This window comes from Ictalurus furcatus, chromosome 21 (genome assembly GCF_023375685.1).
Source record: "Ictalurus furcatus strain D&B chromosome 21, Billie_1.0, whole genome shotgun sequence".
Lineage (NCBI taxonomy): Eukaryota > Metazoa > Chordata > Actinopteri > Siluriformes > Ictaluridae > Ictalurus > Ictalurus furcatus.
Window position 1 is genome coordinate 13934927 of NC_071275.1, and position 21988 is coordinate 13956914.

The following is a 21988-nucleotide window of genomic DNA, read 5'->3' on the forward strand; positions in this document are numbered from 1 at the left end:
TCCAGTCAGAGCTTTACTTAGACATTGTACTGCTAAGCCGCTAAGCTGGGAGTCAAATTCTGTCCATGTGGTTCATCAATGTGAATCAAACGATTCATAGATGGTGATCAAATCAAAAAGTGTGTTACGGTCTGTAGTAGATGTCTGGCCTCCCTTATAAATTCTTATCAAATGAGTGACAGGTATTTTTGGATAGTACTGCATAATACATTTGTAATGTCTTTCTTTATGAAGAATGAAAAATATTGGGAGTAGCCTAATCTGAAGTAAGTGTAAGATTATCATCGCTACACAATGTTTCCACTGGAATTAACATAATGATTTAATCGAAGCTGAAGCAACCAGAAGCCGTCAGTGGCACATATCCCCATAGCTGGTTGCATAGTTTAAAGAGAAATATGATCATTGATGATTTGTTGGGTTTCCGTGCAATTATTCTACTTACAGCTAAAGATGTGCTTCATGCCATTAAATAACGCAACGTCAACTAGACAATACAAATAAACAGTGAAGATCTGTGTGCAAAGGTGTGAGTGTAAATGAGAAATCTAGGTTATGTGACAGGTATTAAAATAACTACTTTGTTTCATGTTTCCATGGTAATATTTTTAAATTTGCCTCGTTACTCTCAGGTCTGAATAACTTGAACGATCACTCTGTTTTATTACAGTTTAACCATTATTATTGGCACAGACCAAACAAAATGATACGGAATAGCAGGAAACCTCAACGGCTCACTCTCAGATCATAATCCAGTCATAATCTACAGTATTTATCTATCTACCAGTTCAAAATAACACACTCTAAATGAGTGTGTTTTTAAAGGCTGGTGCTATTCTTATTCATTATACATCTCAAACAAATCTGTGGCCAAAAGTGCACTCTTAAAAATAAAGGTTCCACGTAGAACCAAGCCTTATGCCATAGGAGAACCCTTTTAAGTTGCACAAAGAACCTTTCACTCTCAAATTATTTAGAGAAGCATCTAATTACTGGTGCTTTATAGAACCCTTAAATGGTTCTTCACAGCAGTGCCACAAGGAATTATTTTATCATAAGTTCTCTAAAAAACCCTTAGCTAGTGCTTTAAGGAACCAAAATAAAAGAGATGCCAGGAGAAGCTTTTCCAGTCCCACAAAGAACCTTATAGGGTTCACTTTAACCTGTTAAGGGATGATACGCTACCTTGAAGAACTAATAGACTGCAGTGAAGAACCTATAATGAAGCATAAACCATACAGCTCAACTCAAGAACCCTTATACAATGAAAAATGGTTCTCGACAAGAATAAGGTTCTTTGCAGAACCTATGGTGTGGTAAAGAACCACCGAAGAACTTTTATTTTAAGAGGGTGTCTAATTGGAATGAAGAATTTCGCCCTTTTGTTCCAATAAACTTGATTCATCTACAACTATTCCTTTGCTAAAGTTAAAAATTTTCAATAGGATCATGCAAACAAAATCACTTAAATATAGCGTGCTAAATATATTACAAATTTACAAAAATAATTCCGCACTAAACTCCAAAGGAACCTTTTCACCCGGGCCAAAGAAAAAAAAAAACACAAGAGTTAAACACTACAAACAGAAACGCAAAACCACACTTGAAACTCTATCCAGCTTTGCCTGTAGAAGATCATAAATATACCCGAGGGCTTAAAGAGAAATCTGCCAACATGCTGAGGCATCTTTCACCAACGCATCTGCTGCTATCCGTATGTCTGCTGCCTGCCTCCGTTTAACACACGCAAACACACAAACACACACAATTTTTTAGGACTGCTGTGGAGACAGATTAGGGCGTATGCAGCGTGTATTTAGTGCTGCAGCCACCGCAGCCTGACAACACACACAAACACGGAGGTCGCATCCAAGCGAAGATGTCCCGGCCAAGCATGACTTCATATAAACAAACAGCCACATCAAAAAATCCAGCCGCTAGATAGTTTGATTATTTTCCCATTCGGAGAAGAGGAGGCTTGTGTCCGAGCTCGTTTGGGCTCTACGTTCAAGGAAACGCTCCACAATGGCGGATTTCCACCCAAAGAAACACTTTTTCGACGCGTGTATAAACTCTATTTCCTGTATTGTGAAAATATAAATAATATTAGCACATGAAAGGGGCAGTGAAAGAGTGTAGTATTGTGTAGTATTGCGTGTGTGTGCTTGGGTGTGGGGAGCATGTAACAATATAGTGTTGGCCAATTGTTTTGGGATAAACATTAGGAGGGGAAACAGGAATACACACACACACACACACACACACACACACACACACACGCCCACACACACAAACCACTTCTTTTTTTCAGTTCTAGTGTGGACTGTTAAATAAGCAAGCATGATAACCCAGTCACGTCGCTTATTAAAAAGAAATAAATAAATGTCACAGATGTCCGAGTCCTATCTTGGAAAAGCAATAAAGACAAGTTTTTTTCTTTCACTTAAACTATGTTTGGAGAAATAATAATAATAAAAAAAAGAATCAGTCGCTGCAGATCACGACCTTTATTGAGTGGGAAGGGGAATTAAAAAAACACCTGGATATGATATCATTTGTTTTCAGGGAATAGTCAGTAAATCCAGTTCCCAATCAGCGAGTCATCCAAACCGTGTTTTTCTTCATGAAGCAATCATCTACCTCGCCGAAAACAAAACAAATAGATGATGCCCGGAGAGAGAAGGAGCGAGAACGACGGAGAGTTGATAAGCTGAAAGAGTGCGGGAAAGAGTGATGAAGTCACGGCGAGAGGAGTGCGGAGGATCCAAGGGGTTGAAAGTTGGAAAAAAGGAAGGAAGAATGTGGAGACATGGAGAATTTGGAGTGAAAAGTATACACAGAAGAGGTTCAAGAGCTTTGGTGTGTGTGTGTGTGTGTGTGTGTAGTGACTGTGTCCAGAATATGGAAGGTCTGGGTGTTAAACTGTAAATAACCCGGATAGGGCAGGATAGAAACATGCTGAGAAAGATCACAAGGTCTCCCGCCATTCCCCGTTACAGGAAGCAAACAGTTTAGTGCACACACATACACACACACACACACACACACACACACACACACACACACAAACTTTCCACTTTCTAATTCGCTGATACAGTAGTCCTTTGCCCACTAAGCGCCAACTATGATGTCATAAACCGCAGGTGTGGGAGAGGTCACATGACCACACACCTGGCGGGGTGACATTACCTAGAGTTCAGAGGTCATGAGAAAGCCCAGGGAAGAGAGAAAGGTGTTTTAAGATGTCCTTCAGTGGAAAGAAACTTAAAAAAAACTTTCTCATCCGCACGTTTAAGCCCCATAACGCATCCTCTCTCTGGGGTCCAAAGGTTCGGGGATTAGTTGATCCCATGGGGAAATCCTGATCTTAAAAACCAAAGGCTACATCACACACACACTCACACACACGTACCCCGTTCTCACTGAGATATGCTGAGTCATATCTCATAAGCACTGGTCTACAAATCACTCTCGGTCGAAATCTCCTGCGATCATTCTACTCATCGGGAAATTCCCGTGCCGTCGCAAATCGCTCATCCTCTGATCCCAGCATCTTCGGTTATCTCTTCATCACATAGTGATTGAAGTACAGTAACAGTGTTAGAAATTTCTTTCTTCCACGTTTTTTTTCTCTCTTCAAATCGCGAGGAGGCAGACGCAAGGAAATTAAATGAAAACAATGATGTCATATGCTCCACTAAGCCAGACGCAGATAGCTTTTTTTCCCCCTTCTACATGTGAATGATGATAAAAACATGATCTCACTCTTTGCTTTCCCTTCTCTTTTCTCTCTCTCTCTCTCTCTGAACCGAGAGACACACCACATGCTTTATGGCATATAATAAACAGTAGCCGCACTTTTTTTCTTCCGACGGAGCCGACAATGAGGTACTGTTTACTCACTGGGATCTAAGCTGCATTTACGACGACTGAGAAAAAAAAAAAAAGAAAAAAAAAAAAAGTCAAGTGCCAACAAAAAAGGCCTGAGTATTCTAACACATGTAGTCTGGACATGCCAGAGAAAACTAAAGATCATTTAAGAGCTCAGGGGCAGGAGAGCGAAAAGAGGGAAACGACAGGGATTAGTAGTGAATGGGCATTTTATCAAACTTGCACTACTCTATAAGAAAGAAAAAAAAAACACAGTAGAGGAACAGACGCTACAAGTGGCAGGCAGCCAGATGGATCTATACAGCAGGGAAAAAAAGTGAGAAGGGGGAGTACAAAAAAAAAAGTCCACCCTATGCTATCTTTCTTCTGATAGCGATGAATAAAAACCGCTGGCTGGGCCACAGAGGGCAGGATTGACAGCATTATCTGTCCCCCCCTTCCCTTCCCTTCCCTTCCCTCTCTCCATCTTTTTCTTTCCCTCTCTTTCTCTTCCTCTCTTTTCCCCTAACATCCCTTTCTCTGCATGCCCCGGGGCTCTGTGAAACGAGACACCATGCAACCAAACAACAGCTTTGCTTTTAAAACTTTCCCAGACTCCCCGGCTCTTTGATGTTTGTGTCAGCAGCCGTCATCTCTCCGCCACTCCAGCTCCCCCTTAACCCCCTCGCCCGCACTGAGCGCGTTCCTCAGGCCGGTCGCCAGGGACGCTGGCGGGAAATTTGAATAATGTCTTGGAAGAGGCGGAGCCCGTGAGCCCGAGGCTAAACCTCTGCATCTAAAGCGGGGTGATGTGGACGAGACACCTGTCATGTCTGCCAGGTCTAGGGGTTAGTTAGGCCCGGTAAAGAACACACATGGAATGAGGGAATGAGAGCAACACTTTGTACGTGAGCGACTCGTATACAAAAAATCAGAGGCTAACAGAGGTAAGCTGTCAATATCGTGACAGAAATAAATGAAGTGAAGTCCACAGAGAGAGAGAGAGAGAGAGAGAGAGAGAGAGAGAGAGGGGTTATGTTCAAAACGGCATACTACCTCGGTATTGTATTTTACTTAAACTCCCTCATAGTAGCATGTGGTGTGCTAGAATTATCATTTGGTTTACTATCGCGTGACTACCTGCCAGTCGAATTCCCTTCAGAATGACCTCAGACCACTGTATTTATCTGTTAACTATTATCAGTCACTGTGACTCGAACTTGTTTAGTGTATGGTTGCACTACTTGTATTGTTCTCCGCTTGATATATCATTTTGCTTGTATTTCCTCATTTGGTAAATCACTTTGAATAAAAGTGTCTGCTGAATGAATAAATATAAATGTAAATGTAGTATGAGTAGTATGCATAGTTTGCAATTTCAAATACAGGAGGAATTTTGATGACTGTTGTTCTGTACTTTGTATATTCCAATTTATTAGAAAACATTTAACAATTAAGAACAATGTTCTCACACTTAACCTTTGTGACCTTTACGAGGGACATTTTCCCAATATTAACCCATACAGTATCTGCAAACGCTCCTCATGAAAAAAGAAAATCACAAAAGATGACGAGACGCGTGACACTGGTATTGATATTCCCTTCCTGCTTTACCAATATTGTGACAAATCTGTCATGTTCACTAAACAGAAAGAGAAGAAAGAAAGGAGAGGAAAAAAAAGGAAAGGAAGGGAGATACAGAACGAGAAGAGAAGAGAGACTCAGAAGAGGCGTACAGGCCTCTAGGGCAGTGCAGTGACTCAGCCTCATATGACAGGCGGATGTGTCAGCCTTCTTCCGCTGTGAAGTCTCATTATTTTAACACACAAAGACAACGGCGCTGTTTACGGCCCAGTCCTTGCTCTGATCTGCTCCTCTCTTTATCTCGCCGAACCCCCTCCATCCCCAAAGACTGCACTGCGCTCCAAAAGAGCGAGGGATGTGGAGAATAAAGGGGGGGTGGGGGCGGGTGGGATGGAGAAGAGCAGAGGGAGCTTTCTTTTTGATGTCTTTGCTAGCGTCCGAGAAACAAAGAGCTCTAATTGTAAATGAGCTAATTAAGTAAGCCGCTAACGAAGCGTGAAAACAATTTGCCTGACCCGGCAGAGGGATGCTGGGAAGGAGGGAGTGAGAGAGAGAGAGAGAGAGAGCGTGAGAGGGAAAGATGGGAGCAGGGAGTTAATCAGGGCCTGGCAGCTTCAAGAAGTTACAGCTACCTGATGACTGACACACACACACACACACACACACACACACACACACACACACACACACACAAGAGAGAGAGAGAAGAGGGCAATAGGAAGGAAAGAGGTTTTCAAGGGATATGTCACACCATGGTTGCTCAGTAGGGCATGACCTCTGGACGTGTGTAGACTGGCTTCCTGCACGAGTATTAAGTGCCTCTTTTGGGAAGGAACTCATAAAAGAAAGTAACATTGAAGATTGAGAGAAAAAAAAAATCACCGAAATTTCTGAATATTTTACCTTCATAATGCATTGATTTAGTCAGAAGGAAAGGTAAGGTGAAATAAAAATGGAATGAAAGCTCCGTTTTAACCCACATTTACTCTACGCTAGATATCAATGCATGTTCCAAATTGGGCAAAATAATAAGTCATTTTTTTTTCATGGTTGTCTCATATGAATATAAGTCTAGTATCTGGATTGGACCACATGCACTTGTAGAGCATTGTACACTTGTAGTCAATGAAGTGCCCAAGTATTGAAATGTAGACAGACTGAAATGTAATGAGAAACTCAACTTCTAACATCTGGTTCCAGCTGCTTTATCCAAACGATGCTTCCCAGGATTTGGCATGGTGTTTGGAATTTTCCTAAAATTTAGCTGGAAGGTGCCAATGTGGGCAGTCAGTCTTGTCTTAAATTCTAGGAGGGGTTTCGATGGTCAGCTATGGCATGTGTAGATTAAATTAAAAATAAAATGAAAATAAAAATAAATAAATCAAATCAAACAAAAAACACTACTACTGCTAATGCTGCTGCTTCTACTACTAATTATTATTATTATATAATTATTAATATATTACTACTACTACTTATTATTATTATATAATTATTAATATATTACTACTACTACTTATTATTATTATTATATAATTATTAATATACTACTACTACTACTACTAATAAGCAACTATTATTATTATTATTATTATTATTATTATTATTATTATTATTATCCAAACAAAAAACCACCAAACAAACACTTGCACCTGTATTTTTATAGGAACGAGCACTAGGTAGATAAAACCCTGATGCTTAAGCTCCATGAAATGACCAGATACAAATCTATATTAGCAGTATAAACAATATTAATGGCAATAAGCAGACGAAACTCCTTCATATGCTTGTGATGGAATGTGAGGTTTTTTTTTGCTCCTATCTTCCTAGTATAAGCTCAGAAGGACTGAAATATAATCTCTATTCTATATAAACTGAACATAAGGGTACAGGAAACCATACAAAGACCTGGAAAAAGACATGATCAGTGCACTACCAGCGCTTCATTTAACATCGTTGTGTGTTTGTACACAACGCTCAATCCCACAGCAACGAAGAATCTCTCACTCCGTCACAGGCAGTAGCAGCCTAATCCTCCACCTCGCCGTGGAATTCATCCCTCGTTCTGTTCAAACATTGCACCTAAACATGGCTTCTCTCTCTCGATTAGCCTTTTTCAGGTCCTTCTAGACAGATCTAAGTGTGTGTGTGGCATGTGTGGATGACCGAGTCGAGGTGTATTGAGGGGACGGACAAACACGCGTCACTCACTTAATGAACTGGCCCATGTCTTCGCAGAGCGCCTCGCAGCCGGGCCACTTACACTCTCCGTGGCCGTAGAGTGGGTGTGAAGCTGTGTGTTCCTCATGGGATGAACTGAGAAAACAGAGAGGTGAATAAAAGAGGGAGAGAAAAACAAAGAGGTGTGATTAGTCTTCCATCATTACAGCTGAATTAAAAATATAATAATAATAAATAAAACAGCAGACATGACGGTTTCTTTTCTCTGAAATGCTTACTTATTATGTAGAATTACACAAGTATCTATCTATCTATCTATCTATCTATCTATTGCACCTGTATAGCACCATGCTGACTTTATCCATCTATCTATCTATCTATCTATCTATCTATTGCACCTGTATAGCACCATGCTGACTTTATCCATCTATCTATCTATCTATCTATCTATCTATTGCACCTGTATAGCACCATGCTGACTTTATCTATCTATCTATCTATCCATCCATCCATCCATATATCTATCCATCCATCTATCTATCCATCCATCCATCCATCCATCTATCTATTGCACCTGTACAGCACCATGCTGACTCTATCTATCTATCTATCTATCTACCTATCTATCTATCTATCTTGCAGGAATAGGAAGGAGAACAAAATATTTAAATTCTCATATGTATTAATTTTGCATTGATGCATGAAACATCATGGAATGACTTTTACACAGGCTTATGGGGTTTTTTTTGGATTGTCAAAAGTACATTTATGTAACAACAGTAACATTTCTGAAGACATATAATAAAACTAAACAGAGAAAAATGAATCCAAAATGAATGAAAACTTGAGAATCAAGACAGCTAAAGAATCATTTCAAACTCGAATCAAACTTCCACATACCTACAGAAAGAGAAAATAGAACATACTATAATTATAAAAGAAGGAGTTCTTCGATTAGGGTTCAGAAATGCCGGTGATGCAAGATTTCTTAAGATTACAATAAGGCAAATTGTAACTGCCGAAGCTTAAGCGGATTTAAAAAAATAAATTAATTAAAAAAACCCACAAAAAGGTCATTGTTTCCACTTGTCATAAGACAAATGATCCCCAAACACACCTTGAATGAGGAACTGGTCTGGTTACACAAACAGAGGCCAACTGCACCAATACACACACACACATAATCTGAACACACACTCCAGGCGCAATAGCAAGTCAAATAGCTTTTAGCTATACAGTAACCGCATGTCAGCACATTAGCCACACCGTGTGAGTGTCACAGCAATAATATTTAATGCTGGCTCTCAAACTTGCCTTACTGTCTATACTGCATGTGTCTTTTGCAGGATGAAAGGCTTGAACAATGCAATGGTGCGAGGTTTCTGACATCTGCTGCATAGCTTTTAAATGAAAACCATCATCTCCTAAAGCAGGCCGAGTCGTGTGTTTATCTCCGATCAGGCCAATACACCGCTGTCTCATATCACGAGCAGGGTGCGTCAAATACATGCAATTTCTGTTTAACTTCTCTAATCTTAAACCTTATGATATGTTTCCAGATTGATTGGATGTTTCTGACATTTTCGACATGTACATGAGTATTGTATTGGTAGTGTGTGAATGTGCGTGTGATTGTTCCCTTAACCTACACAGGGTTGCGGCGAGCTTGGAGCCTATCCCAGGGGACTCTGGGCACGAGGCAGGGGGCACCCTGGACAGAGTGTAAACCCATCAAAGGGCACAATCACATACACAGTCACAAACTATGTACAATTAGATACAATGCATGTCTTTGGACTGGGGGAGGAAACCGGAATACCCCGAGGCATGGGGAGAACATGCAAACTCTGTGCACACACAGGGTAGAGCCGGGATTAGAATCCCCCAACCCCGGAGGTGCGGGGCAAACGTGCTAACCAAACGTGCGTGATGTGTTTTAAACAAATAATTTCTTTCCACAAAATTTTTCATGGCAAACTTCACTAAAACGAATGTACATTCTCTTGAAGATTTTTTGCTGTCAGAAAGCTGGTGCTGTGCGAGAGGCTCTCAGCTTTCAAAATGTTCAAATTTTGTAAATCACGTAGTGTATACCCAGCTTAAGATGGCTTTTGAAGCACTAACAGAACTCGCTGGTGAAAGCGTGGGGGGGAGGGGGGGTTGAGGCAGGAACGGGAACGGGACGCCCTCCGAGTGCTTGTTTAGTTTGAGACGCTGCCATTGTGTTTGTTGTGGGTGGATCGGGTCTTCTGGTCTGGCTTCTGTAAAGACCCACAGCAGATTAGTGCGCTCTCTCTCCCTCTTTCTCTCCTCTCATCTTTCCAGCCACGTCCATCCATCTTTCATTTCAGGCCTGGCCAGCAGCCATGGGCTAGCATGTAGCGCAGAAGCCTGGACCGCAGGATCCTCCGTCATGTGCCTGATTTCTGCTAAGCATGAAGAGGAGGGGAAGCTTGCGGTGCTTTTGGGTCTGGGCAACTCGTCCCGAATCCACATCAGAATGCCGTTTAACGCAAAGCAGCTTGCTTGCAGATGAGGTTCTCCTGATGTGGAGAGCATACACACGCCGCATATACAGACACACACAGACCCGCACACACACACGCACATGCTTCTTCTCTTCTGTCAGATGTGCTGGCAGTGGAGAGGCCACTCAATTCAGAAGCTGCTCTGACTCCAGACATTACAAACTACTGGCAACCACATGGTCCACATGCGCCATGCATTAGCCCTGCCGCACTGTTTTCTTCTTCTGCTCAGTGTGTGTGTGTGTGTGTGTTCATGTGTGTGTGTATAAGAGAGGGACGGAAGGGGTTAGAACAGCCATAAAAAAAGGTAAATACACACCAACTCATCTAAACTCACATAGTATGGCAGGTGTGTGTGTGTGTGTACTCACTGGGTACTCTGTAGAGGAGTGCCTTTGGGGTAAGGGGTGAGATGCTCGTCACTGGACTCCCCCTTGGTGAAGGACGAGATCCACTCAAAGAGTCTTGCTCTTTAAAATGGAAGGTATTGATCAGAACCCCAAAGAGTGGCTCCACACACACATACACACACACACACACACATTGTCTTTTCCCACCTGTCTGCCTCTGTTACTTCTTACAAACACAGCTTAATCCCATCTGAATTAAGCGACTGCACATTTATGCCCAGAACACACACACACACACACACACACACACACACACACACACGGCTTAACTAGCACGGAGGTATAAGTGACGCTCCAGTCATGCCACATGTAGAAGAAATTGCACGAGCATCAAATATTAAGTTAACCCAGGGCACTTTACACCAGCACATCAAATACAACCCTGACAGCTCTGGCTATGAAATATTAGTGTGAGCAAACAAAACATACACTTATAAGATACAGACCTTTCAACAGTGTGCCACGTACTCACAGGACGTGCTTCAACTGTGCTATTCATATCACACTCCAGATGTGCTTTTATTACCCCCTCATCATTTTTTATTTTTTTTGTTCAAACTTCCATTTGGTTAATATTTCAGTATTGCAAGCTTCACAACACACCCTGACTTACAGTCACTGACTTAAAGTCAGGGTCAAAGCAAAAGCAGATATGAAATATTTATAACATAATAACTACCGGTATTTCTGATACAATGCATTTTATTCAGGAAAGTTCATGTTCAGGAAGAACTTTATCTTGGACAGGGTGGCATCTTTAAAAAAACAACACAGAGTGCAGGGCAGAAATGAAGACTCAACGGGACACCAGTCCAATTCGTATAATTCATAGAATGAAAATCATTCATGTTTAAAAGATTCTGTAATGTTCTATACTTGTGTCCTGTTTTTAGCTAGAAAGCTGGATACTGGATAACTATAGAGATGGAGAGAACTGGACGTTAGCTGGAGAGCTGAACGCTATTTAACAGGCAAAGGAGTTTTTCCCTGCGTCCCAACTGGCATACTATCAGTACTAAACAGTAACCGAGATTAGAATTAGTGTGTCCCAAATTGTAGTATGATCGTAGTACGAGTGTCCCAAAGGTACCCAGATGGCCTACTATTTCCGGTAGATTTTCGAAGCTAATATTACCCACAACAAGCATGCGGGAGGAGGAGCTTTGTGACGGTTTGCTTCGCTGAATTCAAGGATGCATTTTAGAGAGGTGTGTAAATGAAATGTGGGAAAAAATAAATCGAGGGAATGATACATGAAACCATATAGTATAAATTATATAAAAATAATGAATGAAGAAAAGCTGATATGCGATGAGGAGTTTGTTTATGGTGACAGCGTTCACGATGTCGTTACTCGATGTGTTAGTGTGTCCCAGTACTCTTTTACTACATGCTCAAAAGTATGTACTTTGGCTTCACAAAAAGGGGACATACTTTTAGTACATAGTATAAGCATGCCAACTGGGATGCAGGGATTATTATGTAGTTATGCTACGATTTCAAACTATCGTGAACTCATGAAGAACAACAATTTAGTGTGGTTATTAAAAAAGAAATAAATAAAACAATGATATATATATTTTAAAAAGCTAGCATCATCCCACAGAACGTTTGAACAAACTGAAATGGCTCTACTAATCGGACATACCCCAAAATATATTACTGTACTTTCATAAATGATATGTTTCTCGTTTTTGATCCAATTATAATTTGAGTGTTTTCTATTATGTATCAGATGAATGAGCTTTACATTAAGTTTCACTGAACGAACAGTATTTGCTGCATTAGTTGACATTATTAACCATAATTAATGTTATATACACACACACTAAAAAAGTAATTTAGAAACAAAGAAACTAACTAAACTAAAGTCATTTAACATGTATTAATTGATGTTTGTTTAAATCAGGGGTGTCCAATCTTATCCGGAAAGGGCCGGTGTGGGTGCAGGTTTTATTCCAACCAAGCAGAAGCCACACCCGAGTCTATTGAAAGCCAAGATCAACTGATTAAACAGGTGGAATCAGGTGTGTCTCCTGCTTGGTTGGAATAAAAACCTGTACCCACACCGGCCCTTTGTGGATAAGATTGGACACCCCTGATTTTAAATGTTAATGGATAAATATTAGCATTAATTGGCTAATATTTATTCAATCCATGACTAAACAATAAGTCCATATAAATAAGCAAAAAACATTTTAAAAAAATGACAGTATGATCCATAAAGCTGATAACTCATTGAACTCCAGGTTAAAGGTGTAAATACTGGAAATTACATTTCAGCCTCACGTCTAAATTTTGCTGTGTTAATTAAGGCATTGTGCATATTAGTCATGATAGAGTTTACACTTAAATTGTTTGTATGAACATTGGTTAATGTTGATTTTCTGCTTATTTGGTTTATTATTCAAAAATAAACCGATTTAATAATAGTGCTAGCTACTATTAAAGCTGACGTTCATGACAACTAATTCACTAATGATGCCACTAATGAACAGGACCTTAATATAACGTGATAATGCATATACAGTGTTCATATATAACTCTTTATCATTTCAGCATGGTTTGGTAATGGTGTTTTACGGTCTAAAAAGGACCCTGACTACAAGTGTCTGAAGTGTCCCAAAACTAGTAGGACCAAAGTTCCAGGATAACAAAACCATGGCGATGAAACATCACAACATACTGTAACACTCGTTATTCGAATACTCCAGATCAGACGCTGTGAAGCTGGAAGTCTTTAACTCACCTGTCTCTCTTTGGAGTGTGCATGGAGTTCTGTCCATTTGGCAAAGGATGGTGGGGGATCTGAGGTGAGACTTTGGAGGCCGTGTATGAGGTAGTGTTGGAGCTGTTGGTGCTCAGGTCGAGGCCCTCGTGCTTGATGGGCTCGTCTGCGTTCTGCACGCCCGCCACGTCCTTCCACAGCTGCTGCAGGTCCGTGGGACACATGGCTGTACGGATAGAAAGAAAGAGAGAGAGAATGTTCCGGCTGAACATGAAAATGATCGAAAATTGCATCCACATGCATCAAACATAACCAACAGTGATCAAAAATCCGCAAAATTGGGCTTTGAAGAAAGCGAGGTCTACAAGTTGGTATTTTATCCTTTATTAAACATGAATACAAAATTAAACAGTATAAAAGTGTGCTACAACGATGTATATTTTCAATAGAACTTTTAGAATAGAAACTATTTTTCTCTGGACTCAAAAACTTGACAACATATTCTCATAAGAAATTTTAATTGAGAAATATATATATATATATATATATATATATATATATATATATATATATATATATTTTTTTTTTTTTTAAAAGGCTCAATGTTTTAGCCTTGGTAAATGATCATAAACGCATTTGAAAACATTCCATGACGTTTAGAACAATAATGCACCGAGTAAATATCTGTTAAATATGATATCATATTTTTTTGAGCACTTGCTTCTGTACCACAGAGATGTAGCAGCCACAGGTGTGTGAGATGCTCCGAGTGCCTGTGTCATGAGTGATCGAGGCACCTCCTCCCCGTCTCTGCCTTGAACGTGTGCCAGTTGGCACGGAGCATCTCTCCACTGGTACATCACAAAGCCTGGCAGCATGTTGACATTAGTGTGGCAAACCCGTAAAACGCCAGGGACTTGTTAACATCTTGGGAGAGTGACAACAAAAAAAGGAGGAGTGGAGGCCCACTGAACGGCCAATTTCACCATATTTTGTTAGCTTTCCACCACTTCCACAATTCTCCCGGCCGTCTCTATTTGTAATTACGGCTGTCCCAACCAACTTGTCACTGACAGTATTAATCACGTTGGTGTACTTTCTTGCCACTTTCTTCATTTTTGCAGCCTCTTTCCGAAAACCTGATGAATTCTGAGCTGTTTTTCTTCCTCTCATATTTTCTCCGCTTTTCTCTCGCTAAAGGAGGAGGTGGTTGGTGAGACAGACTGGGGGGAGTGAAGAAAGACGGGAAGAGAAGAGGAAGGGGGAGTTAATTCCATCATACACACACACACCATAGCAAGTCTGGCTCAAGCTGTTCCTGAAAACCCACAGCCTGCTACGCTATCACATATGGCAGGGACTTAATAGCAATCCAAATATTATGTCTGGTGCGTCGGCATTCCTGTCTCGGGCTGCGCCAAAACAAAGCGAATGATGGACGGCCGCACTTGCAGATCCGGCCTGTTGTTCGCTCCGTCTTTCGGGGGGAGAAGACTTGCGGGGGCATGGACGAGCCGCTGAGCGCTACAAATCGTTGGACAGAACATGCAGTGAGCGAGAAAGAGAGACGGGGGCCAAGAGAAAACTGGCAGCTGTACCAAATGAAAGAACAGCCAGAGTGTTGGAGCAGATCCGGGTGGAGACGGAATGGTCTACCTACAGTGAAGTGTTTTTGTTTCTCACTTTCTCCCAAACACACATGCACGAAGGGCCAGGTGGGGCATTTCCTCTGTGGCTAGACTTCAGCACTTTCCCAAAATGTCCACAGCCACCCCTCCTCGAACAAATATGCACACACACACACACACACACACACACACACACACTTCCACTCTGAGACCACCGAGCTAAGCACCCAAGAGAAGCCCATGCAATTCCACAAATTTCCCTGTAAGATGAGCATATGGTAGTATTTTACTTTCTTGTGACAAAAAAAGACTTAAATACGTCTTACTTACACGTTTTTTTTTTGTTTTTTTTAAAATAATACGGCTGTTGCTTCTGATTAATATGCGCAGTTGGGCGCCAGCGGTGGTGTCGAGGCCTGGGATGACAGACTGTACTTTCGTCCACTTATAAAAGGAATTAAATCTTTCTCTCTTGGCTGACCTATAGAGATCTGGTCAGCTTTTATGCCCCGCCTCCAGCTAAGAACAATGCAAACGGCCTGAATGTGAGGGGTGAGGTGTAGAAAACGTTTCACAAAAAGAAGCCACAAAGTGCTTATGGCAGAATATGGTAGAACCAAATACTGTTTGATCATCTCGAAGTTGAAAATGCAGGGAGCTTTTGGTAATTAAAATAAATAATAATAAATGCAATGCCAGGTGTCGCTGCCACCCGTGGTCCAGAGGACAAAATCCTTTTTAATGGGGCCAAGCAAGACCGGCATGAAGAATGCCCACGGTTGGCTGCCTGCTTTTAATGGAAGGCCTCTTATCAGGGAGGGATTGCGGGGGAATTCCGTGCGTTGTGGACGGAGCCACGGCTTTATTGTTCCTCGATGATGTCAGCAAGAGAGGAGAGCATGACTAGAGGAGCGCCAAGGTCAAAAGTTTGCTGTTCGTCATAAGATCTGTTGGTCTCGACCTCTCCATCCTTCCACCAGACGGGTTTCCTACGAACAGGCGTCTCCGTCTGTGTGTGTTGTTCTGCTACATTGTGTGTGCTACGGAGGCCACTCGGGACAGCGCATGGCAATCTTAAATTATATAAATAATCAGAAATGTCAAGGGCAATGAGAGTGAATGAAAGTCAAATGCAGTAAATAGGTTCATTTCTGAGGCCCTCTTTTATTTTAAAAACTCAAGAAGCCTCCTTGTTGGTTCATTTCTCTTGGAACTTGGTGTGTGTGTGTGTGCGTGTGTGTGTGCGTGTGTGTGTGTGTGTGTTGTTACATAGGAGGCTATCTCGATGAGGCTAAGTGAAAATAAAGGATGCAGAAAAACGTATTGAGCTAGCCGAAAGCCTCATTTCCTCTGGCTGCTCCTAGGCACACGCACAATTCTCCACAGAGACCAGCAAATTTTGTGCCATATTTACCTATTATCCAAATGACTGCCTTCCCCAACCCACAATCACGCATGTCTTTTATCTTTTTTACAAGCTGATTAAGTTAACAAGCTTCACATGTGGCTCAGCAGCATGTCCACGGCTGCAGTTTGCTCTGGGGGTATTTTGGTCGGGGGTTTTGGAGGATGGGGGTGGAGGGGGGGTGGTTCTGGATATGTCATCCATCTCAGACTAATAGATTGAGACGATTAGAGCGAGGGGCCCTGTTTTATGGCTAGCATTATTAGCGTTCAGCACTGTGCACGTTCATGTTTATGGCAGCAGGTCAGCTGGTGTGTGTACAGAAGGCTAGGATTATTCAAGTTCAGCACTATACACGTGTTTATAGCGAAGGACCGAATTCTACAGAGATTGGCTGGCCCGGGTCTGCAGTGACCATCTGGTCCAGTGGAAGGCTAAGAATACACAGAAAACACACGTTGTGTTTATTTAGCCTGCTGTATTTGACTCCTAGGCTGGTTTGTGTGGTGAGTCTTTGCTTTAATAATTATTTCTACAGGAGTGTGTGGCATCCCAGAGACTGGGAGGTGAGCCGGTGGAAGTGAGAGAGACCACCTGGACCAGAGAATTATGGGAGCAGAGTTTCAGCGTGAGGTTAGAGAAGGTTTCTCCATTATCTCTATGAAGGAAAGTTGGCCAAGCCTTCATTTTAGAGTAAAGTGTTCAGTGAAATGTACACATAGAAGGGAAAATATAATTAATGTATTAATGTACGTGCAGGGAAGATCTACCATGTGTCAATATACGCCAGATACGAAGAGTGTAAATGAAACAAAGTTTTGTGTAAAATCGTTGGTCCTTTATAAAATAAAAGCTTAAGTAAGTGTGGGCTGGGTGCTGCAAAGGGACAATGTAGTAAACATGTAAATAAAAGTCTTATCTCATGTAAATAAAAGGATTATCTCAACCTTGGTCGATTTTATTTGATTTATGTTCATGTATTAATAAAGTACCTTGTGTGTTTGGTTTATTATTTTGAATGGTCGTGTTTTAATTTCTGTAGAGTGAATGAATGTCATTATTTCTTTACATTCTACTGAAAACTTTTTTATTTTTTAGAAGTTTCAACAGAAGTTTCAACAAAATTAACTTTAAGACTTAAAATGAAATGTTCTGCAAGACATCCATTATTTCCTTTACCACAAGTCTAACTGACCATCCAGTATGTCTGTCATTTGCATCTTTAGTTGTGCATTACAAGGTTAATATAGCTAATAAGTAATGAAAATCTATCTCAACCCAAAATGTTTTTCATAATACATGCCAAAATGTTCAGATGATTGCATAAATGACAATGTTAAGCTACAACGGGAGTATTTTAAAATGGTTATTTAGTTATTTATTCATTCTTTGCTAACTCCTTTATCCTGGTCGAGGTGGATCTGAAGACCCTATCCCGGAAACACTGGCTGTGAGGTAGGAATACACACTGGATCGGACGCCGGTCCACCGCAGGCCACCATGCAGACAGATATTCAAACCTACTAGGCATTTTAGAGTTTCCATCCTACCCACTGTATCACCTACTAACGTTTATGGGAGGTGTGAAGAAACTAGAAAACCCAGGGGCAACCCACAGGGACACAGAGAGAACATGTAAAACTCTACTCTGACAGTTACCCAAGACTCAGGGTCAAACTGGAGACCGTGGAGCCATGAGACAGTAACGCTACCCACTGTACGACCCATGAAGTGGAAACTGACTAGAGGAAGTGGAAAATTCCTCTGGATTGGTGCATCCAGTCTTGGTTTCCGCTTTTAATCAGGTGATAGAGATAGAGGTCCAATCAAACAGGTTTGTGAGTGCGCTCTACTAATTCAAGCAAAGCACAAAATGAACACTGAAGCTTTTTGGCAGTAAAATGACACCATAGTGGTGTTAAAAAGTCAGCGTGCGAGTGTGTACCTTGCTGCAGGCCCTGGATGGGGACTTGGCTGGGTTGTATTCCGACAAGGCCTTGCCTCTGAAGGTTGATGATGTGCTGCTGCTGCAGCTGCTGCATCTGGATCAGCTGCTGCTGGAAAGCCAGCTGTTTGCTGCCCAACTGCTGCTGCTGAAGAGAAAAAGTAGAGACATGTTTTTTTTTTTTTTTTTAAAAAAACCAAGAAGTTAGGGACAAGAAGAGTTAAAGAAAGAAGAAGAGCTGAGAGACTGGCAGGACGGGATGGGAGGGACACAGCAGACACTCATTTGCTTTTATAAGCCTGCAAACCTCGTGTTTAGATAAGACACATCCTGGAATAGAAAGATTTTCCCCTTTGGTCATCATCGCACTTCCTGAAGTGATGGAAAACGAGTGCCCGGCTAAAAGAGCAGGCTTGTGTGTTTCCTCAACCCGGCTATGAAAGTCGTTGGAGATAATAGTCAATGTGAGACTGACTACACCATGTGGTCTGACAACACACACACACACACACTCAGACACACACACACACACACACACACTAAGCCACAGTCACTGCAGCATGTGTAGCAATCTGTTAGCATGCGGCCGCTACGCAAATTAACACGGCAATAAACGATGACAAACGACATCTGCGTGTGATGTTAAGCGCAGTTCCAAATTACGTGGCATCAGATGTCTAATGTTTTACGATAAGGCATGATTCCACTCTTGCCACACATTAAAACAAAAGGCGCTCTGAGAGAGCCCCCATTTAAGGAATATGCCAGATTAAAAGCGTGCCTTATGCTATAATGTAACACTGCAAATAAAAGGATAAGAGGAGGGGGAAGGAAGTAGAGAGAGTTATCCCGTTCGTTATCAGAGCTATGACATAAGGGCTGGAACAGCAGGAAGAGAGCGCGGCTTCTTGGCTTCATCAAAAGCGTGCAGGCTGTATATTTGAAGCATCTCTGATCTCTAGAGCCGGAGCTAGAACACGCGCGCACACACATATACACACATACATGCACACACACATACACACGATAGTCTATCTATCTCCGGCATAGAGAAGCACAGATTTGGGAAGCCCGTGTGTGTGTGTGTGTGTATGTGTGTGTGTGTGTGTGTGTGTGTGCGCGTGCGTGTGTGTGTGTGTGTGTGGTGTGAGAATTTTTTATATCTTAGTGGGGACCAAATGTCCCCATAAGGATAGAAATATCCTGATCCCCACAAGGATAATTTCATTCTTTGTTGTTGTTTTTTGTTTGTTTGTGTGTAATTTATTTATTTATTTATTTTTACAAAAAAGTCAGATTTTATGTTAAAAGAAAAAACTAAAAGAGCCAAAAGGTTTCCTTCTAGTTACCATGGTTAAGGTTAGGCATAGCATAAACTTGCTACATTAGTAATTATGTCACTGGAAGGTCCTCACAAGCGTATTAACACAAACGTGTGTGTGTGTGTGAGAATTTTTTATATCTTAGTGGGGACCAAATGTCCCCATAAAGATAGAAATATCCTGATCCCCACAAGGATCATTTCTTTCTCTCTTTCTTTGTTTATGTGTGTGTGTGTGTGTGTGTGTGTGTGTTTGTGTGTGTGTGTGTCCAGGGGTAAGGGTGAGCACCACAGACTACATGGCATGTGCTGATAATGTCAGGCAGTGTCGCCGTGATAAATGTCCCCCTTCCTGAACAGCTTTTCCAACGAGACGCTTTTTGATGTACCCCCAATGCGAGATGGACCTTATCACATGCCAGATAACAGAGAACAAGGAGTAGAGTGGAGAGGGATGAAAAAAGAAAGAAAGAAAGAAAGAATAAATAAATAAATAAATAAATAAATAAATAAATAAACAAACAAACAACAGTGGGCTCTCCATTTCCAAGGTAGGGAGTCATGGGGGGAAAAAAACAGACTAGTTGGGTCAAGTTTATCAACCAAAGCTAAAATCAGCCAAAACACTCCTGCACTCGTGGTCTGAGACTTCAAAACAAATCCACGGCTAATAGATTGCAGATTGTGCATGGATCCTCTGCTATTAGCTACAGATCACAGTCAGATTGTGTGCTACTAGCCTTAGATCACATTCGGACCGGGTGCTATTAGCCACGGATCACGTACAGACCGAGCACTATTAGCTTTAAATCACGTTCGGATAGTTCGCCATTAACTACACATCGCTTTCGGATTGTGTGTCATTAGCTACAGATCATGTCTGGATTATGTTCCGTCGCAAGGCTATTCAGTTTGTTTCTGGCAGGGGGGCTACATTAAAAAGCATATGGGATATATTTCTAAGTGCATAGAGTTGGATGCAAAAGTTTGCACACCCTTACTTCAAAAGGACGAACACAATAAAACTAATACGAGCTACACGACTAACATTTCTGAAAAATACAATATTTCTGAATACTTGACGTTTATTCGCTTTCCGTAGGAAGATATGTTCTATCCGTCTGTTTTATTGCTCTCTGTCATTTTTTCCTCTCCTGCTATTTTTCTTTCTGCCTTTTGTAGTGGCTTTTGTGGCTTAGAGATCGAGTTTTTAAATTATTCACAAAATTAAATGAAAATTTTAATTATTATATCTTAGCTTAATACTTCCTGTTTTTTGGTCATTTGCTATGTTTCCATCCCTGTATTTTTATGCAAATTTTGGCATATAGCATGAAAAAATCACTGGATGCAAACACCAGATGTGAATAAAATCTCCAAAATGCTCATGTAAAACTTATGTGCTCAATCGAGGTGGATATATATATTTTTTATTCAATAAGAACTACAACCCCAATTCCAAAAAAGTTGGGACGCTGTGTAACATGTAAATAAGATTGCACAGATGGAAAGGCACCACCTATGCTGAAAGGTGTATACAGGTTTTAGAGCAACAAATGCTTCCATCCAGATTCCATCCCATCTTTATTTCTGAGAGACTCTGTCTCTCTAAGATTTTTATACCCATCCATGTTACTAACTTGTTGCCAATTAATTAATTAGTTGCAAAATGTTCCTCCAGCTGTTTCTTTTTAGTAACACTTACTTTTCCAGCCTTTTGTCGACCCGTCCCAACTTTTTTGACGTGTTGCGGCCATAAAATTCAAAATTACTGTATTTCTTTCTTAAAACTGTACATTTCCTCAGTTTAAACATTTGATATGTTTCCTATGTTCTATTGTGAATAATATATGGGTTTATGAGATTTGCAGATCAATGCATTCTGTTTTTATACTGTTCTTATTTCCATTTATTTCCATTTTACACAGCGTCCCAACTTTTTTGGAATTGGCTTTGTATAATAGAAATCCATTAACCGAATATTCCTCAATGCGCATCAAAAAAGTCATGTGACTTTGCCTCAACAAATCATGTGATTGGATAACTGGCTCAGAAAAATAAAAATGGCAGCAGTATCCTCTGAAGTGATGATTCTGTTCTCTTGAACACATGGGATGGAAACGGTGCTTTATTCGCAAATGTTTTATGCAATATTCCAATTTTCAGCATAAGTTACATTTGCAACTTGAATGGAAACATAGCTACTGACTGTTAACTGCTCAAACTACTTAAAACATTGTCAGGCAGTTGTTAATGGCGATACAAATAAACACAATTGCTAGCTTGGACGCACTTTCTGTAATATTTACTACTATGTAATCGATAGAGCTTGTGATCAGATACCATCATCATCATCATCAAAATAGAAAACAGAGCACGCTTTATGTT

At 41.0% G+C, this 21988-nt stretch overlaps 1 protein-coding gene across 2 annotated transcripts in view; it reads right to left on the bottom strand.

The window, feature by feature from the left end:
* Positions 1-21988, bottom strand: part of foxp4 (forkhead box P4) — a 146482-nt gene that overhangs the window by 26526 nt on the left and 97968 nt on the right. The window contains exons 6-9 of one of the 2 annotated variants that reach the window (XM_053652984.1): positions 18280-18424; positions 13323-13527; positions 10535-10633; positions 7666-7770 (exon numbers count right to left, since the gene is read on the bottom strand). In XM_053652984.1, coding sequence (XP_053508959.1) covers positions 7666-7770; positions 10535-10633; positions 13323-13527; positions 18280-18424 — 554 coding nt within the window. Of the gene's footprint in view, positions 1-7665; positions 7771-10534; positions 10634-13322; positions 13528-18279; positions 18428-21988 lie in introns of both variants that reach the window. The other variant, XM_053652983.1, reaches the window with a different exon arrangement.